The sequence below is a fragment of the Hylobates moloch genome, unplaced genomic scaffold, assembly GCF_009828535.3.
Source record: "Hylobates moloch isolate HMO894 unplaced genomic scaffold, HMol_V3 SCAFFOLD_54, whole genome shotgun sequence".
NCBI lineage: Eukaryota > Metazoa > Chordata > Mammalia > Primates > Hylobatidae > Hylobates > Hylobates moloch.
The window spans coordinates 529,799-557,358 of NW_026652329.1; the positions used below are offsets into that span (position 1 = coordinate 529,799).

Sequence of the window (27,560 nt, forward strand, 5' to 3'; positions counted from 1 at the left end):
GCCACGCCTGGTTTTCCAATTCCTACTGCTGGTTCCGGTGCTCTGTGCCCTCTCCTCTCTGGGGATTCATATGGGGTTCCACACTGACTCTTGGCCCAGGAAAGGCAGGGGGATGCTGGAGAATGAGAAGAACCCTACATGGGGAAAAGCTCTGGGGTCACATCCTCCCTAGAAGTGTCTGGGTGCACCTCAGGAAAGAAGAGTCTACTTAGTATGCCCTGACAGGATCCCACAGGCCCAATCCCGCTGGCTCCCAGCAGCCTCCACAACCCTGGGTCACGTGTGAGGTGAGACCTGGCACATGCCTGTTCTGAACGCTCCCACCTCACATGCCCGTCCCAAGCTTAGGAGTTAGACACTTGATGCTGCCACCACCCCACATCCACCAATCACCAGGTCCTCTCGATTCTGCCTCCGAGTCTGTCCTACTTCTCTACCCAGGCAGCCTGCCCTGGATCTCATCTGGATTCTGCTCCCGACTCTTCCTATCCACCAAAGTCAGACCCCATTTCCCACAGTGAACCACCCCTCAGAATGCAGTTGGAGTCCTGCACACCAAATGTGCCAGGCTCGGCCATCGCCCGCTTCTCTGCTCCCTTCCCAGCCCAGTCTCTTCACCCAGCTGTGGGGTCTGGGTGGCGGCAAGCGTGTTGAGGAGGGAGGAGCAGTTGTGGTCAGTTCCCGGGGGGGACTGCCATGGTGTTGGCCGGCCTAGAGCCGAGAGGCTACTACAGATCTCTGTCCAGGTGCCTCACTGAGCCTAGAGGACACCCACCATGGAGACACCCTGGAGGAGCAGGTTGACTCTGGGCAGCTGAGATCCTTTGGACCAGATGGCTTCTGGTATGCAAAGCTATTCCTCACCCAGTGGCTCTCCTGGGGTGAGGGGGAGGCCTGCCCAAGCCTAAGGGCAGCCTGGGAATCCCCACACCACCTCCCGCCAGTCTAGGCAACTGTGGGTGAGACTGCATGTCTGCCCATCTACCAAGGAACTTCTCACTTCCCCTTTGTAGAGGGGCATGAGGTGGCGAACACTGCCTGGCACATGGGTAAGCTGTTATTGTTGTCTCTGTTGCTGTCTCAAGAAGAGAAGTCACCACCTTCAGAGGAGCCTTAGGGACAAGGTTTTCCATTTTGAAATTGCCAGAAATCATTACCCTAAGAATGTAAGAGTAAGGAGGAACCTGAAGGAACTATGGGCCTGCCTCAGGGAGTAAAGCTAGTCTCCAGACCCTGCTCGGCTGCTCCTGGCAGAGGAACCCAGCACTCTGTAGCCCCAGAGGGCAGAGGCGCCAGGGCCAGACTCCAGCTCAGGGGAAGGAAGAGCTTTCTAGACTTCAGGGTACGAGGCTGCCCACCTTACAGGTGGTGAGTTCCCTGTTAGTAGGGAGCATGCAAGTCAAAGTGCTCCAGAGCCGGACTGGTAACATTTTATGTAAGAGGCTAGCTAGAATCCATTGGATAGGGTCAGTGAGCCACATATGGCCTCTGTCACTCATTGTTCTTTTTTTCTCAACCTTGTAAAAATGTAAAAACCATTGTTAGCTCATGGGTTGCACAAAAACAGGCTGCTGGCTGGATGTGGCCCTCCTGCCAACCCTTGATCTAGGATTCTAGACAACTGCCAGGAGGGGTGGGCGTTTTGGAACCTCTGGCTGGTCTCACCATCCTTCCTGCTAGACATTCCTTTAGCCCAGGAGGACTAGGTCAGTTAGGTCATCCCCAGCAGGGATCCCCGGGCCAGTTTTAAGCTTGGTCTCTACCCTCCCTGTGTTCCCTGTGTTCTACGGGATGCTATTGTGGGGAAGAAGGGGCTAAACTGCCAGCCAAGCTTTCAGCGCCAGTTACAAGGAGGAAAGGGCCAGCTTCTCTGGCTTAGCCTCTCAGCCTGGCCTTCACCCCTGTTCCCTGCCTGCCCCGTCTTCCAGTTGGGACTGGCCCCGCACTGCCCCTCCCTCAAGCTCTCAGCCCAGGGCCTTATCTCCACAGCAACTCTCAGCCACACCCCACGGTCAGCTGGGAGATTGGGGCCAGATGTTCCAGGTGGCGCTGGACAGATAACCCTGCCCACTGGGTCCCCTGGGGCCTCACTTTGGGGCCTGGGGGAAGAGGCCCAGGTTGGGGCTAGAGCTGGGCCCCAACACCCCTGCAGAGGGCTGGACCACACAGGCTGCTTCCCTGGAACAGCCCTGACATGGCTAGCCTCCAAACCAAGGCCAGGCCAGGCCAGGCCTCCCGGCAGACAGAGGAATCATCCCACCGTGGTGGCCACACCCGAAGCCCTTCTCAGCTCTTGCAGTAAAGCGTCTCCTCTACCCCAACTATGACTCACGAGGCACACGCGGTGACTCCCTCATATGACCTAGACACCCCACACCTTTGCTTGGGCCTAACCGTCTTTCACAGCATGCACAGACACTCCTCTGGAAAGCCTGCCTCCCGAGAACCACACCTCCCACTCCACTGCAACTGGCTCTCAGAGACGGTTTTGGCACCCCAGAGGACATCTGCCAATACCCAGAGACGTTTTTGGTTGTCACAATGGCTACTGGCATCTAGAAGGCAGAAGCCAAGGACGCTGATAAACATCCTCCAACACAAGGTACAGGCCTCTACAACACCAGCAGAAACATCACAGTGCCAAGCTGAGAAACCCTGCTCTAAGGGCGAAGCACCCTCTCCCTCTTCCTTCCCTCTTCCCACTGCGCCTGCTCACATTTCCGTCATCGCCTTTAGACGGCTAACTGTAAGGTACTGTGTGCTCCCTCTACAGTAAACCTCAGCACGGCGCTGGAGATGGAGAGTTGACACCAAATGACCAACAAGCCATGAATCGAACTGAAGGGCTTGAGGGGTGATGTGATATGACAGGGTGCGACGGTGTAAAGATATTGTGCAACTGTGTGTGGGAAACTTGAGATGTTGGTACATGACTGAGCTTGACTCAGCTCTGAAGTGAGACCGCACACGGCCAGCTGGGTGGCAGCTGGAGGTGAGTGACAGGGTGTTTAGGTACCCATCTGGGACTGTGCCCGTCTTCCACCATGGTCAAGGGCACAGACTAGGGCCAGACTCCCCGGAGTTACATCGCAGGCTTGCCACTTACTAGCTGTGTGTCCTTGCTTTAATTGCTTAACATTCCTGTGCCCCAGTTTCTTATAGAGCAGGGAAAATTATGGTGTCTGCCTAATGGGGTTATTATGAGGAACAACTGAATTACTATTTCTAGAGTATGTATGACAATGCCTGGGCAAGCTGTAACTAAGCAGTAAGGGTTTATGGTAGTGGTGACGGGTGAAGGGGAGAGGGGACCAGAACTCTTTGGATATAGGAGAGAGAAGGAGAGGCTGCCCGGAGCACGAAGCCCAGCTCAGCCCAGTTCAGCCCAGTTCAGCCTGATGGGACACAGGGCTTGGGTTGGGAGGCGGGTGTTGCCTCTAGCATTTTCACTCACCAAGCTAGGTCATCCTGGGCAGACCTCACCTCCTCTGCAGACCAGGTTCCTCCTTTGTCAAACAAGGAGTGTTGTTTGTCAAACAATGAGGCCCTTTCTGGCCCAAACTCTCTGGATTCTGAGGATGCCTTATTCTCAGACATGCCTGACACTGTCCCTTGGGCCAGGACTTCATGGTTTCTCAGTGGCCGTCAGTCACCTCTACTGGCAGCTCAGTCATTTGGGGAGGGGAAAGGCAGTGCTCGGATGAGCCCAGTACGATAGTCAGGATTCCCTGGTTCATTTAGTTGCTCCCTCTATGGCTGGGCTCACCTCTTCCACCTCTGAACTCCTCCTCCAGGAGGGGGATGCGTGGCAGGAATGTCCTGTCATCACTCACAGCAGAGCAGGGGCAGTGCGCAGGGCTGGGGAGGCACAAGGTCTGGAGCCCACCTCTAGCTCAGCCTCTCACTCTCCAGATACCTCATCTGGCTTCAGTTCCCTCATTTAGAAGAGGGGAAGATGTCAGCCCCGCCTGCCTTGTAGAGTTGCTGTGAGGTGGTAATTTATGGGGAGGTGCTTTGTAAACATATAAAGGTAGTATAATTAATTAACCACTTCCAGGAGGAAGCCCTTTGGGGCCTGTTTCATGGAAGAGAACATGCTTCTGGCATCCTCACCATTCGTGGGGCAAAGTGTCTTCTCAAGAGTAGGCAAACCATGGCCAACCCAATGCTGTTTCCTAAGAGAGATTCTTCTAAACAGACAAGGGAAGTCAGTGTGCCCAGTGCAGGCAGTTAGTGATTCCGCATCAGCAGAACATTTCACACCCCTGTACCTCTGCAGAAGCCGCTCTCACTGCCCAGACACCTGCCCCTCCTGCCCTATGAGGTCAACTCACCCCTCAAGGTCCAGCATGGCTGCCAAGTCCTCTGTGAAGCCCTTTTTTAATCTCCCCTGTCACCCCAGCCCCAGCATTAGTTGCCCCGTTTGCTCTCACAGCACCTTGAAGCCCTCTGTTAGTGACACTCTGGCTTTCTCCAAGGGGTCTCTCCCACTGCTGTGGAGACAGGGCCTGGTTCGGACTGTGTCTCAGGCAGCTCTCTGAGGGCCAGCATGTGCCTGCTGTGTTCACAGCTATACTTCTCCCTCCTCACTGTCTAGGACAGCATCTAGCACAGCGTGGATGCTCAGGAAGTCCTGGCTGAATGAAAGGGTTGGCCGGATGGAATCTCTGTGTCGCCCTAGGGCAGGCCTTCAGCCCTGCCCGGGCACAGGAGTCGCTCTGCCCTGTTACTACACGTGGGCTCTGAGCCTCACTTTCATTTCTTCTTCTTGGGTCCTTCTGTCCTCTCTTCACATGTTACATGTTTCACTTCTACTCTGGCTCCTGGTTGGAAAAACCACAGCCAGCCTTGTGAGAAGTGTTTGTAAAGTACAAAAGTCAACACACCAAGTGTCTGGGTGCTTGCCCAGGAAACACCGCTAGATTTCAGCGTTCTCGGTTCTGGCCACTCACATCTCCAGCTTCGGTCTGCTGGGGCTGGTTCCTGAAGTGACCTTTGGACAGGTGCCCACACATGGTCCTATGAATGCAGTTTACAGCCTCACCTGGGCCCTCTGTGCTGCTGACCAGCCCCGTGACCATGCCCATATTCCATGACAGTTATAACCTCTTGCCTATTTCTGATTAGATGGGAGGCCCCAGGGATCACAGAAGTTCATCTCAGATTTGTCTACATCTTCAGAAGTCTCTCAGTCCCTGGCTGGGCATGGTGGCTCACACCTGTAATCCCAGCACTTTGGGAGGTCAAGGCAGGTGGATCACCTGAGGTCAGGAGCTTGAGACCAGCCTCACCAACCTGGTGAAATCCCATCTCTACTAAAAACACAAAAATTAGCTGGGCGTGGTGGTACACATCTATACCAGTAGCCCAGCTACTTGGAAAGCTGAGGCACGAGAACCACTTGAACCCAGGAAGCGGAGATTGCAGTGGGCCAAGATCATGCCACTGTACTCTGGCCTGGGCAGCAGAGCAAGACTCTGTCTCAAAAAAAAAGGTATCTCAGTCCCTCCTGGCCAAAGGCAGCCCCTCCCTTCTGCTCTGACACCACCCTCCCTCCTGGAAGACCTCCGCCCTCACTTCCTTATCTTCACCCTCTCCTGCTGATTCCTTCCAACATATTTAAAAATAACCTTCATTAAAATAAATAAATTCCTAGCCATATCATCATTCCAAACCTCCTCAACTCTTTTCTCCCTCTCCCACCAACTCTTTTGGAAGAGCCGTCTCCACCCTTTCTCATCTGCCTGTCACTCTTCACCCAATCGTAGTGAGGCTTCTACCCACGCTGTGCCACCCAGTCAGCCCAAGTGGCCACAAGGCCACCATCACCTCTCTGCATTCAGCAATGTGGAGAGGCTTGCCCAGTTCAACCCCTGGGGTACCTGATGGCATTCCTCCACTCTGTTCATCCACTCACTATCTACCAGTGTCTATTACCATGACAGGCACCGTTCTAGGCACTAAGGACACGGCCGTGGACAAACCAGACAAATACCCTGGCCCTTCGATGGCTTACATTCTCCCTCTGTCTTGGGAGGGTATCCTTTCCTGGTTTTAGAGATACCAGCTCTTGTTCTTCTACTTAGGGTCCTTTTCTAGCAATAGGTTGTTCTCTGGGGCTTTGATCTTTTTACTTCTAATTTTTATTTATTTAATTATAAAATTGAAATGAGGTCTTGATGTGTTGCTCAGGCTGGTCTTGAACTCCTGGGCTCAAGTGATCCACCCACCTCAGCCTCCCAAAGTGCTGGGATTGCAGCATGAGCCACATGCCCGGCCTTAATCTTCATTTCTCTTTTTATTCCACAGTCTCCCTAGAAGATCTTCCTCCACTGTGTGGATACCAGTGACTAATTCTCAACTTTTCCCCAGCCTGGGTCTAAGAAACAGACCCATACATGCAGGTGCCTCCTGCACATCTCCAGCTGTGTCACCCCACGACTCCATTCCTGCACATCCCACGGCCACCTCTCAGCTCCTAGCACACCTGCTCCTTCTTCAAACCACACATCACCCATGCCAGAAACCTAGAAACCATTTTTAAACCCTTCTCTGTTGCCCTCGCACGGAACTGATGACCAAATCCTGTCCATTCTTCCTCTGAGGGTTTGCTTTTATGTCACTAGTGCAACAGTAACTTTCTTGATGGTTGATGGTTTCCCGTCTCTAGTCTCACATTCTTAAGTCCACCCCTCCATACCAGACGCCTGAGTCATTTCCCTACAATGCAAGTCTGATCACGTCTGCCCTGGGCAGTGGGTCCCTATTGTCCTCATCCTGAAGTCCATGCTCCCTAGCTGGGCCCCCACGCTGGTGCCCATCCACCCCTTCTGACTGTGCCGTGCCATACTCACAGGGCCCTTTGTGGTCTGGCTCTTGCCTACCTTACGTTGTTGACCTCCCCAACCTTCCCCCTCCTCCTGTTCACTCTAGTGACACACTAAACTACTCACGCTTTACTGAATGCCAGTCTTTCTCTCTTCTGGGCATTTTGCTTTGAAGGTCCCCTGCTCATCCCAACCCTGTTCTGTTTCTGGAAAACACCTCCTCTGTCCTGGCCTTAGAGTCCTAGTTCTGTCATTAACTCACTATGAGATCCCAGTCAAGACTTCATTAAATCCGGTAGCTGTCAACCTTGGCCGCACATTTGAATTGGTTGGGAAGCTTTTAGTTGAATGCCCAAACAGCATCCCAGACCAATTAAATCAGAATCTGGGGGTGTCCTGGAAACCCCAATGTGCAACCAAGTGGAGAGCTCAACCTCCCTCTGTTTCCTCCCGGCCTGTCTTATAGACTCTCCATCTGTAAGGATTCCCAAAGGGAGCCAGTTCTGAAGCACACACTTTGGCAAGAGCTGTCAAGAGCACTTAGCAAATGCAGGGCTTGGGGCTGGTCCAAGCATGGGCCCACGGTTGCCATGCCCGGCAAACTTGGAAAAGTCCTATCACCTCCGCTACAGCTGAGCATGACTCAGCAGGCCAAGCCTTCCTGGTGACTTGCTCCTCGGCATCGGGCGTGGCCCCATAGCCACTGTCTGCCTATTTGGAAGAAGCCCAGCGAACTCTAGACACTACCTGGTTCCCCCAAACAGGCCCCTGATCTTTGGGAGTCACCGCACTCACTTTCTAGCCTCATCTGTCTGGACAAGAAATGTGGTCCTGACGTGAGGACTGCCCACTCTCATTTGGTCCTCTCTGGGAAGGTACAGATTTTTAAACTGGCAAGGCAGCTGGTTAGGAAGACAGCCTGAGGCCATGGAAATAACAGAGCTTGGCTTCTGACTCCAGCATTCAATAGCTTTGTGACCTTGGGCCTGTCGATCATTTCATCTGCCTGGGCCTCAGTTTCCGGGTCTACAAAATGGAAATCACCACCCAATCTCATAAACACAAGCAAAATGCCTGGTACAGAGGAAGGGCTCTGTTTCCTTTCCTGTCCCTGCCTCGTACCCCCTACCCCCCTTTCTGCTTCTCTCCTCCTTAATGCAAGTAGGCTGGGCTGGAGGAGATGGTCTAGGTCCCTTCCCATCCTGACATTCAAGTAAACAAGTGAGGACAGATCTAGGATGCATGGCAGGCAGGAGGAAACCAGCACAGACCTTCACCCGCTGTGGCTCCCTAGGGCAAGACGCCTTTTCTGCTTTGACTGGCACAGGGCCTTCAGGTAGAGGACGCGGTTTCAATCTACAGTTGGATGCCTTAAAAGGAAGCGTGCTGCCTGTGGATGGGTATGAGTGCAGGCTCAAGGACCACCTGGCAGGCAGGTGTTGGATACCAGCTCTGTCTCTGACTTAGCTGGGTGATACTGGGCGGGTTTCCTCTCGCTGGCCGTTTCCCACACCTGCAGGCTGGGAGTGGTGCCTGTTGCCTCCTGACAGTGCTGCAGTGAGCATCGAGTGAGACAAGCCCATGAACACCCTCTGCAGCCCCAGAATGCCACGGAAATGCAGCATTATTGTATTGAGTTTTGCTTTGAGTTTATTATATCATCAAACATATTACTATATGACTGAGTTGAGTGGGGGGTTGGTCAAGAGGGCCTATAAAAGACCCCAGGATTCTGTGGGACCTGAGATTCTGGAATTCTGCCACCCTAAGATTCCAAAGCAAGAGAGGAGTCTCTGACATGGTCAGGGCCAGAAAACTGGCTGGAGAGGTTGATATAAATGACTCTAATTCAGGTGGTGGTGTGTGACTGTGGGCATGTGTGATGTGCAACAGAGCAGGCTGGTGTCCATAAGCCAACGATGGCACAGTACTCACCTTCTGGGGGGCATTGATGACTCCAGTGTTGTAGCCAAACTGCAGGGAGCCAAGCACTGCTCCTCCCACGGCCAGCATGAGGCGACCCGTCAGTTTCTACAGAGAAACAAACCACAGTTATAGGTGCGTCTGGGAGCAGGTTACTACAGGGCAGGGCCTGGACTGGCAGGTTCCTGTGTTCAGGTATCTTGCCTGACTCTTGGCACCACACCAGTCTTTCTCCCAGGAAACTTGGCCAATTCCTGACCTTAGGTGCCCAAACCAGCCTAGCTGACTTCAAGACACTGGGCTGGCCAGGCCATTTCCTGGGGAGAGAGTGGAATTATGGTCTTCTCTCTCTGTAGCCAGGTCTCAGAGAGGGAGAGGCTTTGGATTCTTGGGGGTCTCATTTCCCTGGTGGAGCCATGCCTAGGGTCTGGTGGTTCTAGACTCTGACTGGGAGGCCCAGGAACCAGCCCTCCTATGCAAGGGGGCCCAAATTACTTGCTAGGAATAGCACAGATATAGATAGGAGAAGCACCCTGGATTTGGAGCCAAAGGCGCTGGCTTCTGATTCCAGCCCATCCGCCTGTTTGCTCTGTGAATTCCAGCAGGCTAAGTCCCCCATGTACCACTTCTCCCTTATCCTCTATTTGCTTGTCAGCAAAATGGCAGCAGCTTCGTTTGTCACACTGGAGATGTGATCCCACCTTGCCCTACCCTTCCTGCTGTTCCCAGGGCAGGAAACTGAGCCCTGAGAGGGTGAGGAAAGTTCCAGATCACTCAGGAGTCTGAAGCAGAGCTCAGGGCTCCGGACTCCCTACCCAGTGCTCCTCGTGGCAACAATCCCCAAACCATAAGCCTCCCAAGGTTACATGGACATAGACGACATGCTAGGCAGGAATCCACTTTGAAAAGTGCACAAGGTAAGAGTGTGGGGCTAAGGTGTTTCCAATGGGCAAAGGGACGGGAGAGAAAAAGAGCAGTTTGCTTCTGTCCGCTGGAAGCCGAGGCCCTGAGGCAGCAGGAAGGGCAGAGGCCAGCAGGTGAAGAGCCCTGCTTAGCCACAGGTGACTGAGAGGCCAGCAGGGTGTCAGCCCTGCTGGAGAAAAGTACTCTTTTCAGCTATAAAAATGAGGAGGTCAGGAAGTATGACATTATGCAGGCCTTTAACTGATTGTGGGAGAACAAGGCTGCGGGAGGCGTGCCAAAGAAACGACTGGCATTCACTACGCACACTACACCAAGCTGGGCCCTGGAAGTGGGTGGAGCTGGCCATGGCCTGGCTGTGGGTCTCTGGGCCTCGGTTTCCACAGAACCCAGAAGCAGCCTTTACTTCAAGGTCATGACAGATAGCCCTGGGCGTAGCTGTTATCAGGCATATTCCCAGTATGGTCTTTTCATTCTCTGAAAGCAGTCAGTCAGAGCAACCACTGCAAAAGCCAAGGCTCTCACATCAGAGGCTGCGAAAGAGGAAGAAGGCTTTGGCCCAGGAACAGTGTGCAGCTCAGAGCCCCCTCTGTGTGTGCGTTGCGTCCTTCCCATTAGTCTGTCTACCTGACCCCTTAGCCTGCCTCTGCACATTTATTCCACATGCTGGGGCTTCCCTCATACCACAGGGACTCCATTCCCCCTAAATCCTCTGCATTGCCCAACTAGAAAGACAGCCCCTACCCCCCGTATGTCCTGGCACTGCCCCCAGAATCTCCCTTCTCTCAGTTCTCTGGGGAGCCTTCAGAGCTGTTGTTCTGAGTGGGTAGTGAGCAGCTGAAAAATTTCTGGGGGACCCCAGCGACACACCAGGTCAAGCCTAATTCATAGGGTGGACACTAATTCAGAGGCTGTGGCAAGGCACTAAGCATCACCAGGAGGGCTCACTGAACAGTGACTGCTAGGCCTGCCACGTGCTGGGCTTTCTGCCTGCGGAATTACCTGCATTTGCTCATGGGATGCAAAGTATATACTGTATTTTTCTGGAACACATTAGAATAGATTAAAAAACAAGCAATGCAGCGACATCGATCTATGATTTAAGAAAACATGGCATAGTTATATAATGGAATACATAACCTGGGACTTCGAGGCCGCAGTGAGCTGTGATCACCCCATGGCACTCCAGCCTGGGTGACAGAGTGAGACTCTGTCCCAAAAAACAAAAGCGAAACCAAAAACAGAGCAGTGTATATATTGTATGCTACCTTTTGTGTTTTAAAAAAAAATTGGCTGGGGGCAGGGGGAGAATATACACATCTATTTAAAAGAATGCACAAGAGGCTAGGCGCGGTGGCTCACATGTATAATCCCAGCTTGAGGCCAGGAGTTCGAGACCAGCCTGGCCAACATGGCAAAACCCTGTCTCTACTAAAAATACAAAAATTAGCTGGGCATGGTGGTGCGTGCCTGTAGTCCCAACTACTTGGGAGGCTGAGGGACAAGAATCACTTTATGTGGGAGATGAACATTTTATAGCCTTTGGCACTTTTTTGAATTCTGAATGGTGTGAATGGAATCACCTATTCAAAATAATTTTTATAAGCCCTATGATTTCATATTACTTAGAACAAAGCAATTTAAATAAAAACATTAAGTGGAAAATAATACAAAGGATCCACGAATCTGGCAAAAATTATGTTGGTAGAGCATGAGTGAATGACACTGGCTGTGTGAGGTAAGTGCTATTATCACAGGCCCTGTTTTACTGAGGTCTGCACCTGATGTTCCAGGGGTCTGGAGCCTCTGAAGTCATCCCTGGGGCCCCACTGAGCAGCTGCTTGATTGTAGCCTCTGTCAATGGGGGCTGCTGGAGGCCAAGGATATACTCCTCCGCTGGACCTTGTCATCGGCAGGTCGAGGTCAAACTCGACTTTAGAAAACCTGTCTACCCGGCAAGGTGCGGTGGCTCACGCTTGTAATCCCAGCACTTTGGGAGGCCGAGGCGGGCGGATCACGAGGTCAGGAGATCGAGACCACGGTGAAACCCCGTCTCTACTAAAAATACAAAAAATTAGCCGGGCGTGGTGGCGGGCGCCTGTAGTCCCAGCTACTCGGGAGGCTGAGGCAGGAGAATGGCGTGAACCCGGGAGGCGGAGCTTGCAGTGAGCCGAGATTGCGCCACTGCACTCCAGCCTGGGCAACAGACAGAGCAAGACTCCGTCTCAAAAAAAAGAGAAAAGCTGTCTACCCACGCCCTGGGTCATATCCACATCCACCCAGGCAGCTGCTGCACTAGGACTCACTAAAATACCAGTGACCCATGCTCTAGGTCTCATGCTAAGTAGAGCTGGGGCCCCGGATGAAACTGGACCCAGTCCTGACACCAAGGAAGGAGTTTCCAGTCCAGTGGGGTGGGGGCAGTGGGGAGGCAGATGGAGATGAGAGACTAGTGTGGTCTGGGCTTCAACAGGGGGCTGGTATGAGGCACTGTGAGAACCCCGGAGGCAAAGATTTCCAGTTTTGCCTGGGTACAAAAAAAGATGAGTTCCCAGGAGGTGACATTGGAGCTGGGCCGTGAAGGACACACAGAGAGTCTGCCAAGTGGAAAAGCAGTGGCAAGGCTACATTCCAGGTGGACAGAAAAGTAAGAAATGGGGACGGATCAGTCAGATTAAGAAACAGGGTGCTCAGTGGGGCTCAGTGCTAGGTGTAGGGGGAGAGACATGGTCCCTGCTCGTCAGTAGGCACAAGACACCGTGACCAATGTCAGATTCATGCTGCCACCCTGGTGCGCCCACCATAGCCGGCTTGATCATTGCTGGGCTTAGAAGCAGACCCATGTTTAAATGCAGCAAGCTGCCTCCTTTCACCTTGGAGTTGGATATAAGGCAGCCCTGCTCTGGGCCTTGGTTTCCTCACTTAGAAAACGGGGTTGAAAGTTCCTTCCTTAAAGGGTTGCTGTTAAGTTTTCTATCAGTATCCATCATGAAGCCTGGCAGAATTCCCTCCACAAGTGTTTGCTGGATCGGGGAAGAATAGCAAGCTACCCTCGATCAGGCAACCCCAGCACCATCTGCCCCCCCACCAGCCAGCGGCTGGAACTGGAACATGGTAATGAAGTCCATTCACTCAACGTGTATTTATTCTGGTGTCAAGCTGATGAACAGTTGGTGATGACTTAGAGAAGGGTACTAGCCCCACAGAGCTTGTGATTTTCTTGTGGGAGACTTTTTTACTGGTGGGGAGCAATGTACAGCCCAGAGTCTGGGATCCCCAGCAGCCCATCACCACTCCCTGGGGATAAGACTACTTTCTAGAACATTCCATTCTCTTCCAGGCCTTTGCTCTTGCTAAGTCCTCTGCAGTCTCTAGCTTATTACCCATCTGCCACTCAGTTTGGGAACTCCTTAAGAATAGAACCAGGGGCAGCACGCAGTGATCCCAGAACTTTGGGAGGCCAAGGTGGGCGGGTCATTTGAGCTCAGGAGTTCAAGACGAGCCTGGACAATATGGTGAAACCAGGTCTCTACTAAAATTACAAAACAAAAAACAGCCAGATATGGTGGCACACATCTGTACCCAGCTACTCAGGAGGCTGAGGTAGGAGGATCACCTGAGCCTGCGAGACAGAAGTTGCAGTGAGCCAAGATCATGCCACTTCACTCCAGCCTCGGCAACACAGCAAGAAAAAAAAAAAAAAAGAATGGAACCTGGGTCATACCGTGTCTGCAGCCAGAGTGACCAGAGTAGGCAACAGCACATACTAATTGCCAAAGAAAACCTGCCACTTTTCAATTTGGCTTTTGGGCAAAGCTGGCTCTGTGTGTATCTGTTGTGCCAGACCAGTGTTCATCCTTAGCCATTTATGAAACCCCTGACGAGTGCTGGAACATCAGAGCTCTGAGAGGTAAATACAGCACCCCACAAAACCCTCCACTCCAAGCCCACAGGGCTGTCGAGGAAGGACCTCTGAAGTCAGGCGGACCGAGTTCAAATCCTGACTCTCCTAGGAGAATCATGGCCTCTCAGCTTGGCCAGCGACTGGGCTCAGGGTTCAGCACAGAGAAGCATTTCTCATGTCCCCACCCCTCACCCTCCCTATCCCACCGGTGGGAGTCTCACGACCCACACCCACAAGAGCCCTCCCTCTCCCAGGAAGCCACGGATGAGGTGTTAAGATTCAGGACCTCTCCCCCAACACTCGGATGCCAGATGGCCCTGGCCACATTGTATAACTTGCCAAACACTGTGGCCTTTTGACCCGTGTCAGTGTGTCGGCATTGCGCTCCAGCCCCAGGGTTGGCCTGCAGCAGGTTCTCAATCTATATTGGCACAGGGAGGGCACATGGCTACTGCCACTCAGAAGCAGGGTATTCCTGGCAAGAGGAGGGTCCCAGGGCCAGCAGACTCCATATGTTGCTCCATCTTGTCCTCTTCCCACAGCCTCCCACATGGGTTCCCCAGGTGCAGGGAAGCAGGGGATGCAGGGCTTTCTAACTGCTTAGTCCACAGCTCAAAGGAGGGTGGGAGGGGATTACCTGAATCCATGACAGCTCCCTTTTAATTTGTTTTGTTATGTTTCTTACTCAATTAAACGAACTTCTGGGCATTAAAACAAAGAACCTCAAGGCTGGGTGCGGTGGCTCACACCTATAATCCCAGCACTCTGGTAGGCCGAGGCAGGCGGATTGGTTAATGCCAGGAGTTCGAGACCAGCTTGGCCAACACGGCAAAACCCTGTCTACTAAAAATACAAAAGTTGGAGACGGGCACGGTGGCTCACGCCTATAATCCCAGCACTTTGGGAGGCCGAGGTGGGCAGATCACGAGGTCAGGAGATCGAGACCATCCTGGCTAACATGGTGAAACCCCATTTCTACTAATAAAAAAAAAAAAATTAGCCCGGTGTGGTGGCGCGCGCCTGCAGTCCCAGCTACTCGGGAGGCTGACGCAGGAGAATGGCGTGAACCCAGGAGGCAGAGCTTGCAGTGAGCTGAGATCATGCCACTGCACTCCAGCCTGGGCGACAGAGCAAGACTGCGTCTCCAAAAACAAACAAACAAAAAAAAGTACAAAAACTAGTGGGGTGTGGTGGCACATGTGTATAATCCCAGCTACTTGGGAGGCTGAGGCATGAGAATAGAATCACTTTAACCTCCTGGGAGGCGGAGGTTGTAGTGAGCAGATATTGCACTGCTGCATTCCAGTCTGGGTGACAGAGTGAGACACTCTCAAAAGAAAAAAAAAATAAGACAGCCTTGGCTGCAGTAAGAAAGAAAGAAGCTCAAGAAATTGCAGACTGCTAACGTCAGCACTTGACGGGAGGTGCCTGAGGTCAGAGGGCAGGTGCCCAGCCTAGCATACAAACAAAAGCCAGGGTTGGGACTAGAGTTGTTTGGTTTCCTAGCCTGGCATTCTACCCTCTGACCAGTTCCATCCTGCCAAGTCTTTTAAAAAAGAAGAGTGATGGACTAACAGTCCGAAGCCTGACCTTAGGGTGACCTCAAGCATTAAGTGCTCCTGAAGCCACTTCCTTTAAGCCCTCCAATGATGTCAAGACCCCTGCATGACTGAACCTCCAGACACCCCTGGTTGCCCTCGAGGCAGAAGGCACTCGCCAGTCTTCAAAGTAGAACTGAGAGGAGGGAGCTGGTGCATTTATCAGCAGCAGCAGCAAGCTGAGGCACCCTGTCAGGGGCTGCTCACGCATTCTGATTTAACCACCATGAACAAGCTTTTGGGGAGCGATTGCTCCCTTTTCACAGATGACAAATGAGAGAGAGGGAAAAGCGTAGAACCAGGGGACTCAGGCTTCGGGGAAGCTTCCAATCGGGGGTCTCTGATGCCAAATTCTACGCCTTTCCTGCTCAGGTCCTCCCCCTTGTTTCCGGGTACTGGTCCCTGAAGGAAACAAGGTTTCTACCTGGTGCTTTCTATGTAGGTCAAATTCCATAAAAGCAACTCTCGGAGCCTTGCCCACTCTGAGCCGAGACAGCCCGGGCACAAGCTCAGAAACCTTTGGGCTGCATTTGCTGTAAGCCAAAGTTGGCAAACTATGGCAGCTAAGAATGAGTTTTGCATTTTTAAGTAGCTGGGGAGAAAAAAAAGACGACTAATATTTTGTGATATGTAAGAATTATATTAAATTCACATTTCAGTGACCATGAATAAAGTTTTATTGGAACACAGCTACACTCATTTGTCTACAGCTGCTTTTGTACTGCAACAGCAAAGCTGAGTGGCAGACCGAGAACTACATGTCCGACAAAGCTGACAATATTTACGCTCTATCTGGCCCTTTAGAAAAAAGTTGATCGGCCTCTGCTTTAAGCCCCACGTCCCCTGAGCTAGCTCCCCAGCATTCTCAAAGCCTTCCAGGCAAAACCACATCCTCCTTAAATAACCCAAAAGGTATGCATCCTATTATGGAATGTTAAATGTAAATGGCTCCTTGGCCGTGTGTGGGCATGGGGCCAGGATCTGGACCCTGGGGAAACTGACACCCCTGAGAAGATACACATTTGGTGGTGAGACGGGCAATAATTCAACTAAAAGAACATTAATTTGGTAAGACTGGGCACATGCAAAGTTCACTGTCACTCTCAGCAGACACGTTTAAGTCCCAGCTTCTCCACTTGTGTGACCTTAAAAAAGTCCTTTCTTGGCTGGGCGTGGTGGCTCACGTCCGTAATTCCAGCACTTTGGGAGGCTGAGATGGGCGGATCACCTGAGGTCAGGAGTTCAAGACCAGCCTGACCAACATGGTGAAACCCCTGTCTCTACTAAAAATACGAAAAATAAGCTGGGCGTGGGGGGCGCGCGCCTGTAATCCCAGCTACTCGGGAGGCTGAGGCAGAAGAATCACTTGAACCCGGGAGGCAGAGGTTGCAGCGAGCCGAGATGGCGCCATTGCACTCCAGCTTGGGCAACAAGAGTGAAACTCCATCTCAAAAAAAAAAAAGAAAAGTCTTTTCCTCTAAGCTTCAGTTAATTCTCCATAAGAGAGGATTTTCTATGAATAATTGATACTGCTAAGGAAAGATTATGCCTGAATGCATGCTCCCAACACTCTCCTAGTCAATGGAAATTCAGCGATACAACTACACCAAATCCCTGCCTATGGAACCTGATAGATTAGTTGAAGGCTGGGGCAGAAAATAAATACATGTAATACATCAGGTGGTGAGTGGTATGAAGAAGGTGATGGGGGGTGCTATTTCTTAATCATGGTGAGACATGCCTTTAATGAAGTCTTATGCAGCTATTGGAAAGAACGAAACACATCTGTGTTTCACATAACACGTATGTGTTATGAAGAGTACCAGGGTAGATTGTTCAGGGGGAAGAAAGCAATAGGATGTACATATTGTGTAAGGAACAGGGAGTTAGTGAACTTGTATAGTGGCACATGGTTGTATGTGCAGAAACACTGCCAGTATTTACCTCTAAGGGTTGGGTTGGTGAACAGAGTGGTTTGCAAAGAACTATGTAGAAAGTGGGATCCAACTACACAAATATTTTATTTATAGGCATGTAGCTACACATGCACAAAAAGTCTTTAGGGTAAACACCAAACTGTCAAAACTAGAAGACACTCTTTCATTTATTATGCTTCTCTGTAGTTGGCTCTGTAACTTCTGCAATTTTTTTAATCCAATTTTTTTTCCAGTCACATCTAAGAACTTTATTGGACACAGCTTGGATGCCAGGACCTGGTAGGCCCCACACACTGCCTGCTAGGCCCTGGACTGTCCAGGGCTGGAGTAAGGGTAGTTCATTCAAGGAAGTGTCAGACCACATGGTAACCCCACAATGCAACACTGTGGTTAGAGACTTTATATAGCTGGGAGATGGAGGGCTGCCCCACAGATGTATGAACAGGTCCAATCTTCCACAAATAAACCTACAGTGGAGAGGAAAATGACACTGGAATTCATCCTTAGACACAGAGTACCCTAGATGGGAGGGGGCATCCTCACTGGTCAGGGGGCCAGGATGGGTGACGAGGGGGCCCAGATGTCCACAGCATGGGGCAGGCAGGGGCAAGGATGGGGTCAACAGATGATGGGCATTTGCCCTAGGACACTGCATTCACAAGACCAACTACTGAAGGGACATGTGTGTCAGGCTGTTCATTCTGGAACGAGCAGGGGTGATCTTTATATCATATTCTGTGGCTGGTGGGCTCAAAGGCTACTTTGTGGAGAGAATGAGACCATGCAGTGAAGATGAGGATCAGGATCAGGCCCACAAATAGCCCGGGCTTCTAGGCAGCACTGTGTCCCCCACAGTGCTGATGACACAGCTGGCTACCGGGCCACTCAGGCCCACACTCAGGCTAGCGCTTGGCTGGAGGAGATTCCCGTAGAGGCTGATGCAGTCAATCAGGGAGTTGGGGATAAGGACTTCCACCACCAGGTTGTGGACGGTGATGATGCCAGCCATGACCGCTGGGACACCGGACTTCAGCATCAGCTCCAGCCGCGTAAGGGCCAGGGCCACAATGCAGTGCTGCTCTAGGCTGTGCCACAGACAGCACACAGGGCTGTGGGATGGAGGCAAGGCGAGCCCAGAGCAGACTCTGTTTACCTGGGGCCAGAACCCTCTGGGAATAGCTTCTGCACAGCTGTGAGGGCCACACACAAGTTATCACACGCAGCAGGGAGCTGAAGAAGACACCCAGCTAGGGGCAGAAAGTCCTCAAGAAGAACTGCCACAGCTGGATGCTCAAGGAGCCCAGTGTAGCTGTTTGTTTCTTTCCGCGAACTGGGCCCCCCAGCCCAAGAGAGTCCACCTCTTCCTCAGCAGAGGTGCTTATGGCTAGCTGGCCTGTCTGGGCTCCCACTGTGCTATGAAACTCAATCTGTGCTGCTCAGCACTTCCCAAGCCTGCTGCACAGACCACATGCTCCCCTGGAGCCTCAGTGCTGCTGACCCAGACAGCTAGGTCTCATCCCCAGTACAGCTGAGGACATAAGCTCCAACAAGAAGTGTGGCTGGCCTAAGGTCGAATGGTAGAGCTGTTTCTGATGGAGCCGTTTCCTCCCCACTCCCAAATGCCAGGGCAGGGGGAGATAAACTGGGCTAGGAGGCATAGGCAGACTTCCTGTCCAGCAGAGGCCTCAGTGGCCAAAAGCTCCATCAGCTGAGGCCTGGCAAGAGCTCTCTCCCATTCCAGGGTGCAGAAGCCCCAGGGAGGCAAGTCAGCGTGGTCACAAAGAGAAGAGATGCTGTCTTCTTTCTGCCCAGGTTCAAGGCCTGGGAGCCCTGCTCAGTTACTGCAAAACCCTAATGTTTATGCATCAGCTACTGCCAGGCCTGGTGGCTGGAAGACAGAGCCTCAGGCTCCAGTCCACCCCTCCCGTGGAGGGAGGTAACAATTGGAGGCTTGTTTGGGTAGCCAGGGCTGGGCCCGCAGGCCTGGACACAGCCTCTCTGAGCCCATGAATCTGGTCAGGAGGCCTCCCAGCCTCCGCCATCATGGGGATGTCGGTTACCAGACTGAGTGAGCGGCTTTATCACCTCTGTGCCCAGGAGTGAAGTGGGGGAAGGGGTGAGGTTGCAGGCCCCAAGCCAACACTGCGCACTTTCCTCTTTGTTCCAGGCCTCCCCAGCTCTGCCAGTCTTGGGGAAGCAGGGAGCTGGATGCCTGTACCCTTGGTACTTGAGCAGAGCTCTGGGCCGACACCCCGTGACCAGGAGGCACTGGGCAAAGCTGAGCTCCTTGAAGTCACAAGCTGATTAGGGGGGATTTGAGGCTGGCCCAGCTCCGGGGCAAATAGGGTCGAATCCCTGGATGGCTCGGTACTAGACAAGGATCATCTTGGGGCTGTTTACATCATTTGTACACCCAGACTGGCCTTACAAAGGGTCTTTCCACTTAAAATAGCCACTGCCCTAATTTAGGGCACGGGGCCAGTCTCACCACATCCACTGGGGGTAGCCAAGTCTCTGTTTACTGAGAAGGAAACCAAGGCTCCAAGGAAAGCCACTTCTTCAAGGTCAGAGTTTAGTGGGAACATCTAGTGTTTTGTTTCCATTCACAGTAGAGTTTCAGTTGTCAAGTTACGTCTAATTCAACTTTCAGGCTCGTATGGCACGCAGCAAGAACATGGCAAGTCCTGTGTCTGGGGATTCCTGCTCATTTGGAGTGGGTGGAGGATGGCACAGACAGGCGTGTGGAGAAGAAAGCACCTTTTAAAAAAAACACAGCTAGGCCGAGCGCGGTGGCTCACACCTGTAATCCCAGCACTTTGGGAGGCCGAGGTGGGCGGATCACCTGAGGTCTGGAGTTCGAGACCAGCTTGACCAACATGGCGAAACCCTGGGAGGTAGAGGTTGCAGTAAGCCAAGATTGTGCCATTGCACTCCTGCCTGGGTGACACAGTGAGACCTCGTTTCAAAAAGAGACAAAAAACAAAAAACTATGCTCTCTGCACCACAGAGGGGCTGAGGAAGCCTGCAGATTTCTGATTTTTCCTTTTCTGGAAGGTAGAGACTGGCCAGAAAAGTGATGAGTGATGGGCATAGGCAAGGCTAGTTACAAGTTCTTCACGAAGGGTGGGGTGAGACATCTGGGGCAGGGCTCACCCTTGCGTGCTGCCCAGGAGGGATCGTGGGCGAACTCCTGGCTTGGAGGCAAGGCGATTCCATCTGTCCCCTACTTCCTATTCAGCTAAGCTCATTACTGTGAGTTACAGAGGAGTACAATGGAACACGGGGAAGTTAGTTAACTCAGTTCCCATTTCCTAGGAGACAAAGAGGAACATAGCAGAACCAAGGCTTTGGAGCCAGACACACCTGGTTTTCAGATCTTGAGTGAAAGGCAAGCGATATGACCTCTCCAGGCCTCAGTTTAACATCATGCACAAAAAGGCTGTGCTTGCAGGTCAAATCAGCAGTCTCCAAAGGGAAGGGCTTTATTCCAGAATGTATATGGAATGATCTACACAAGATTTGGAGGGGAAAATGACTATAACTGCTGTCTTGTATCTATTTGTCTTTTGAAATTTCTATTTTATGAAGGCATATAATCTGTTAGTATCAAAGTGCATGTGCATGAATTTAAAAATACAGCCGGGCGTGGTGGCTCACGCCTGTAATCCCAGCACTTTGGGAGGCCGAGGCGGGCAGATCATCTGAGGTCGGGAGTTCGAGACCAGCCTGACCAACATGGAGAAACCCCGTCTTTACTAAAACTACAAAAACAAAACAAAACAAAACAAAACATAAGCTGGGTGTGGTGGCGCATGCCTGTAATTCCAGCTACTTGGGAGGCTGAGGCAGAAGAATCGCTTGAACCCGGGAGGCGGAGGTTGCAGGGAGCTGAGATTGCGCCATTGCACTCCAGCCTGGGCAACAAAAGCGAAACTCCATCTCAAAAAAATAAATAAATAAAATAAATAAATAAATAAAAATACAGATACACCACTGTGAAAGAGGTGTTCCAACATTAATTACTGACGAGGTAGACAGTGGAAAATTTGGAGAACACTCCATGAAGAGCATCCACCTGCTACACTATTTAGAACCAGCTGGCACAAGGGGCCACCTTTGAAGATAGGCAAACTCTCTCCCTTCTGCCCAAAATTCAAGAAATGTTGTGGTGAAGAGAGACAGTGGAGACAGAAATGAAATTAAATCTGATGGGCCTGGGCTCAAATCCAGTTCAACCACTTACTAGCTGTGGGACTTTGGCAAACTTATTTCCCTTCTCTGAGCTCCAGGCTAGTGAGTAACCAGCAGGGCTATAAGGTCCGTGACGCTGAATGTAGTCTGGCTAAGAACCTGCTGATTTTCTCCTCCACTTTTCTGTCTCCACGTAGAATATTCACTTATCCACTCAACAAATAAATACCCATGTCTGGCATAGTATGCTGAATAGATAGTTCCTTCCCTAGAGGAAGTGACAAAAGTGATCTCTTTCAGACGGAAAAACTGAGGCCCAGAAGTTAAGTGGCCTGCGAGAACCCTGAGATATTTGGACTTCCTTGCTACTAGCTAGAAGAGCTTCTCGCCGAACTTTTGTTTAGTTATATCCCACCCTTATGGCTCACCTAGGATTCTGGGAGCCTTCCCCGGGAACTTCCCCGGGGTCTCACCTCAAGTGAGGGCCCAGGAAGGGTGAAGCAAGTCGTCTGGATTCATGGATTCAACAGGTGTGGGGCGGAAGGCCTTTTCCTGCCGAGGGTGCGGCCCAGCGTCATCCCGCTCAGTCCCACCCGGACACCTCCACAGCCAGTAGGAAGGGCAGTTCAGAATTCAGTGCTACTCCCGCGTCCCAGCTAAGAAAACAAGGGCCATCCAGGTGCCCTCCCAGCTGAGGAGATGGAAAAATCAAAGTATAATAGATAAAGAGGGGCCGTTTCAAAAGAAAAAAGGGACTTGAAAATATTGTAGACTGGGGGAGGAAGAGAGGTGGAAAGAAACAATGCCCTACACACAGGAGGGGCTCCACAAACATTTGTTGAGAAGAAATCGCTCTGCGGACGCTACAAAGATGCCCCGCAGGACAAGCCCATTTACACAGGAAAAAAGAAATCCTATCTAGGGAGTTGTTGGTCCCCAGAGTCCCCATCCCTCATTTCCCCAACCCCGTGGCGTGCGCGCTTCCCGCTAGACTCCAGCCTGGCGCTCTTTCCTGGCCCCCGGATCTCCCGCCCCTCCGGTTGCGCTCCCCGCCCGGCCCCGAGGGTAAACCTGCCTCCGGGGAACACATCTCCGCGAGACTGGGCCAAAGCTCTGGGGCCTGCACTCCTCGGAAAAGAGAGCCTCCGAGACCGGAGGTTCATCTCAACCCCCGCGTTCGAGCCCAGGCCTGGAGAAAAGTGCCCTCCCCTCGGCCTCGGCACCGCGGAGCACTGGCGGGAGGAGTAGGGGAGGCCGGTGGGACACCTCGCACCAGGCCGCCCACCTACTGGGGCGCCCGGGCTAGGGGAGCAGACGAATAGCGGGGGCGGCTCCTGCCTCCTCCGCGCGCGGCCTGGGCCGGGCCGGGGGCTCGGCCCGCTCAGCCAATGGGCGCCGCGCTCGGGCCCCCTCCCCCGCACCGGGAGGGGCCGACGCTGGGCTGCCGCTGCCGAGGTCGTGTGCGACGTGCCGCGCCCGGGCCCTGTGTCCCCAGCCCCACCAGGGCCGCGTGGACGGCGCGGCGCCCCCGGAAGGAGGCCATGTGCTCAGTGCCGGCGCCAACTACGCACGCGGCGCCCTCCGGCCCGCTAGATCCGAAGCCCATCCCCACTGAGGCCAGCGGCCCGGCGGGGCGCTGCGCTCGGGTCCCGCACCGAGCCAGGCTCGGAGAGGCGCGCGGCCCGCCCCGGGCTCACAGCGCGGCGGGGCGGCGGGGGAGGCCCTGGCCGGCGGAAGGCGGGCAGGAGTCCGCGCCTTTGTTCCTGGCGGGAGGGCCCGCGGGCGCGCGACTCACCTTGCTGCTGGGCTCCATGGCAGCGCTGCGCTGGTGGCTCTGGCTGCGCCGGGTACGCGGGTGGCGACGGGCGTGCGAGCGGCGCTCTCCCGCTCAGGCTCGTGCTCCGGTCCGGGGACTCCGACTGCGACTCCGACTCCCGTCGCTTGGTCTCCTGCTCCCTGGCGCGCTCACTCGGGGACCCGCGACTAGCGACCGGCACGCTCGCTGTTACTACCTCTTGCCTCTTGCCAGAGAGCGCGCGGACCGTAGCGTTTATAGGACCCCGGCCATTGGCTGGCGACGCCGGTGTGTCAGGGGTGTGTGGGCAGGGCCTCGGGGCGGGGCCTGGGGCCCAGCCTGTCCTGGGCGGCGCTCCGCGGGGAGGGGGTGAGGGGAGTGGCCGGGGCCGGGGCCCCCCTAACCACTGCCTCGCTCAGGCTGCCGATCGGCTCGCCCTCTGTGCGTTGGGACCGCGGAGGGCATTCGCTGTGTGACTCAGGGCAAGTGTGCGCACCTCTCTGAGCCTCCGCGGCATTCTCTAGCAAAATGGTGGAGCCGGTACCCGGCTGTAAGGCAAGCTGGGATGCGCGGAGTAGCGGGTGGAAAGCTGGACTGGAGTTCTCACTCGGCCGCTGGGTGACTTCGGTGCACTAGGGATAGTAACAGTACCACCTCGTAGGGCTGTAGGAAGACCAAGTGAGTTAATATTTGTAAAGTGTTTAGAACAGCGTCTACTGCATGGAAAGTAGTATTTATTTGTTAGAGAGACTCCAGGAGGTCTTGCCCAGTGATTGACTTCTCCCTTCCCCGTCTCCACTCCCCACATTCCCTTTTGTGAGCCAAGCCTTGCTTTTGCACCGGCCGGGCTCTCTTGCCTGGAAATGCATACCCATCTCAAACCTGGGCTTTAAAATCACCTCCTCTGGGACGCCTTCCTCTACTTCTCGCAGTTCAGGTGAGTCTATGGTGACCTGTAAGTGTGGAAAATATAAAAGGCAGGCTAACTGACTGACATGATAGGACATTAAGGACATGATAGACCTCGGGTTTGAACCAGCTCAACTGTATACCGGCCCGGCCGCGATCCTGGGCAAGTTCCTGGCCAGTGAGGCTGTTTTCGTTTTTTTCTGTAATTTTTTTTTTTCTCAGACGGAGTCTCGCTCTGTTGCCCAGGCTGGAGTGCAGTGGCACGATCTCGGCTCACTGCAAGCTCCGCCTCCCGGGTTCACGCCATTCTCCTGCCTCAGCCTCCCGAGTAGCTGGGATTACAGGCGCCCGCTATCACGCCTGGCTAAGTTTTTGTATTTTTAGTAGACACGGGGTTTCACCATTTTGGCCAGGCTGGTCTTGAACTCCTGACCTCGTGATCCACCCGCCTCGCCTCCCAAAGTGCTGGGATTACAGGCGTGAGCCACTGAGCCCGGCCGAGGCTGTCTTATGCGTAAATGGAATTCTCACACCAATCTCATTGCTATCATGAGAGGTGCAATTTCCAGATAAGCTCATGAAGTGTTTAGCATGGAAGTTCTCATTTACTGGTTGGTGGTATTGTTGGTTTATTTATTTATTTTGTTAGTAAATAAATAAATGCTGGTCTCAAACTCCTGGGCTCAAGTGCTCCTCCCACCTTAGCCTCCGTAGTAGCTGGGAGTGCAGGCATGTGCCACTGCACTGGTAGTGATATTGTTATCATCTGACTTCACCTTATTTCCTCTAGACCAGTGCCTTACTTGAGACACAGTGAAGGGAAGGACCCCCAGTCCAAAAGTCTGATCAAAGTCTTGAGGGTCCCTTTCCCGATGGAGGGAGTCATGGTGGGCTTACTGTCTGTTGGAAACCGGGAGGCTGAGCCGACCAGATGACCCCTGGAGTTCTCTGGCAATGTGTCCAGTTCTGGCTGAGGGGCACCTTGGTTGAGTATGGAGCCCTGAAACAGAAGGCAGGTGCATTCTGGGCACCCCCCTGCCCAAGGCTTCAATTCCTATGGTCTCTCTATGCTCAGCCTGGAAAGCTTGGGCCACCTCTCTCCTCACCCCTGGACAGACCAAGTCCTGCTGACTCCACTGTCTACACCACCTCATCCTCCTTCCCTCCCCTGCTGTCTGCAGGGCCTCCATCTCCTCTGGTCTTTCGTCCTCCAGTCCTGCACCCTGCCACTCTCCTGCTCATCTGTCTGGAATTGTCATGGAGGGAGTAAGGGCCAAGCCTGGCCATCACGGTCCTTCTTCGGGGCACCAGTTTACATGCTCAGCCTCACCCCTCACACCAGCAACTCACATCCACACATTTGCTCAGCTTCTCTCCTCTGCCTGGGAAGCCCTCCCCCACCTCACCATGCCAAAAAGCACCATGGGTCCTCCTCCGGGAAGTGTCCCTGGTTCTCCCAAGTGGAAATCTTTCTCTTCTTTACCATTTGGTGTTTTGTAAGTTGCCACTTGTCCTCTGTCTGCCTTCCCTCAGCCTGTGAGCACCTTGAGGACAGGTTCTGCAGCTGAGGCACGTGGGTGAATGACTGAAGGGGGGAAGGAATGCACGAATGAGTGAGCAGCTAATCTACCTGTGTTGAATGTTCCTTCCACTCCAGTCCGTCCTGCTGATACTTCCAGTCTTTCCTTAAGTACCTGTTGGGTTTTGCTACTTCCCTGCTCAAAGTCTCTCCACAGCTCCTTGTTTCTTAGCACATCCAGTCTATGCCTTTTCCCAGTTGCGGATCTGCCTTACTCAGCCCATGGGTCACACTCACCAAACAGCCACCTTGTCCTTCTCTGGGCCAGCCCCATGCTGGCCACTTTCCCAGGGACAGAGATATGTGACCCCGTTGTTAGCCTCATGGAGGCCCCAAGCTGGAGGAGGAGCAAGAGGGGAAATGAGCAGCAACAATACCAAGTCAAGCGTAGAGGGTTAAGAATCTGTACAGGAGCAGAACTTGTACCACATGGGAAGGAGAGTGAGTAGAGAGAGCATCTGGGAAGGGGGAGGTCATGCTAAGCAGAGTTTGGAAGGCTGAATAGGAGTTCACCAGTTGGATCGAGGGAAGGCCATTCTCAACAGAGAGAAGAGCATGTGCAAAGGCAGCAGACTGCCAGAATGATTACCTAGGGAACTTGAGAATCTCTGGGCCACTCTTAGAGATTGATGATGGAGCCCCAGATCCGGACCCTCTGAGTCCCAGCTCTGCTATTTACTTGCAAACATTCATGGGCAAACAATGCCTTCTCTTTTCTGAGCCTAAAGACCCACATCTGTAAAATAGATATAACAAACCCTTCCTAGGTAGGCCTGAGTTGAACTGGGTGACTTCGGGCAAGTCATTGTCCCTCAGTCTCTTCAGCTTTGTAACAAAGGGGTTGCAACAGATAAGCGCCAAGACTCTTCAAGTGTCTGAAAGGCTGTTGTTGCTCTGGGTTGAGAAACCTTGTCATAATAATGTTGTGTGTGTTGCTAATTTACTATGTGCCAGTAAGTGATTGGTATGGATTTATTAATATCTCATTTAATTCTCATAACGAATTCTAGATTTACTATTTTTTATCCTATTTCTCAAAGGAGGAAACTGAAGCACAGTTTCAGAGTGATTTGCCCAAGGTTGAGTAGGTCAGCAAGTGGCCGAGCTAAGAATTGAACCTGGTTTGTCCCCAGACTTTGTATAAAATCTAGTCTAAGGCCGGGCATGGTGGCTCAAGCCTGTAATCCCAGCACTTTGGGAGGCCGAGGCGGGTGGATCACAAGGTCAGGAGTTGGAGACCAGCCTGGCCAACATGGTGAAACCCCGTCTCTACTAAAAATACAAAAATTAGCCAGGCGTGGTGGCAGGCGCCTGTAATCCCAGCTACTCAGGAGGCTGAAGCAGGAGAATTGCTTGAACCCGGGAGGCAGAGTTTGCAGTGAGCCGAGTTTGTACCACTGCACTCCAGCCTGGGTGACAGCAAGACTCCATCCCAGAAAAAAAAAAAATCTGCTCTACACCTTTATCCTGTTAGACCTCAGTTTCCTCACTTAAAATTAAACTACATGACATAAAATTTACCATTTTACCTATTTTAAGATTACAGTTCAATGTCATTAAGTGCATTCACACTGTTGTGCAACCATTGCCATCATCCATCTGAACCCACCAAATAATAATTCCCCATTCCCTGTTACCCCTAATCCCTGGCAACCCCCGTTCTACTTTCTCTGTGAATTTGACTACTCTAGGTATCTCATTTAAAGTTTCCTCATCTTTAAAACTACAATAATAAAGATCAAGTGTTATTCGATCCTTCTCCCAGTAGCGCGGTTGGCTCGGACTTGAATTTAAGTCCCAGTTCTATTCACCTACCCCTCAGGCAGGTTGCTTAACCCCTTTGCCTCCCTCATTCACATGTCCCTAAAGTTGGGCTGGTGGACCCTGATGGGACGATCACAGGAGACAGTGGGGATGAAGGTACTTGGAAAGCCCAATGCCACTTCTAGAACTTGTTATACCATCTTCCTGGCGGG

At 52.7% G+C, this 27,560-nt stretch overlaps 1 protein-coding gene across 1 annotated transcript in view; it reads right to left on the reverse strand.

Annotated features, from left to right (window-relative positions):
- Positions 1 to 23,326, reverse strand: part of LOC116463710 (solute carrier family 2, facilitated glucose transporter member 1) — a 31,895-nt gene extending 8,569 nt beyond the window's left edge. Inside the window, exons 1-2 of the mRNA XM_032146935.2 lie at positions 23,097 to 23,326; positions 8,763 to 8,858 (exon numbers count right to left, since the gene is read on the reverse strand). Coding sequence (XP_032002826.1) covers positions 8,763 to 8,858; positions 23,097 to 23,114 — 114 coding nt within the window. The 5' untranslated portion in view covers positions 23,115 to 23,326. The remainder of the gene's footprint in view (positions 1 to 8,762; positions 8,859 to 23,096) is intronic.
- Positions 23,327 to 27,560: the final 4,234 nt, after the last annotated feature.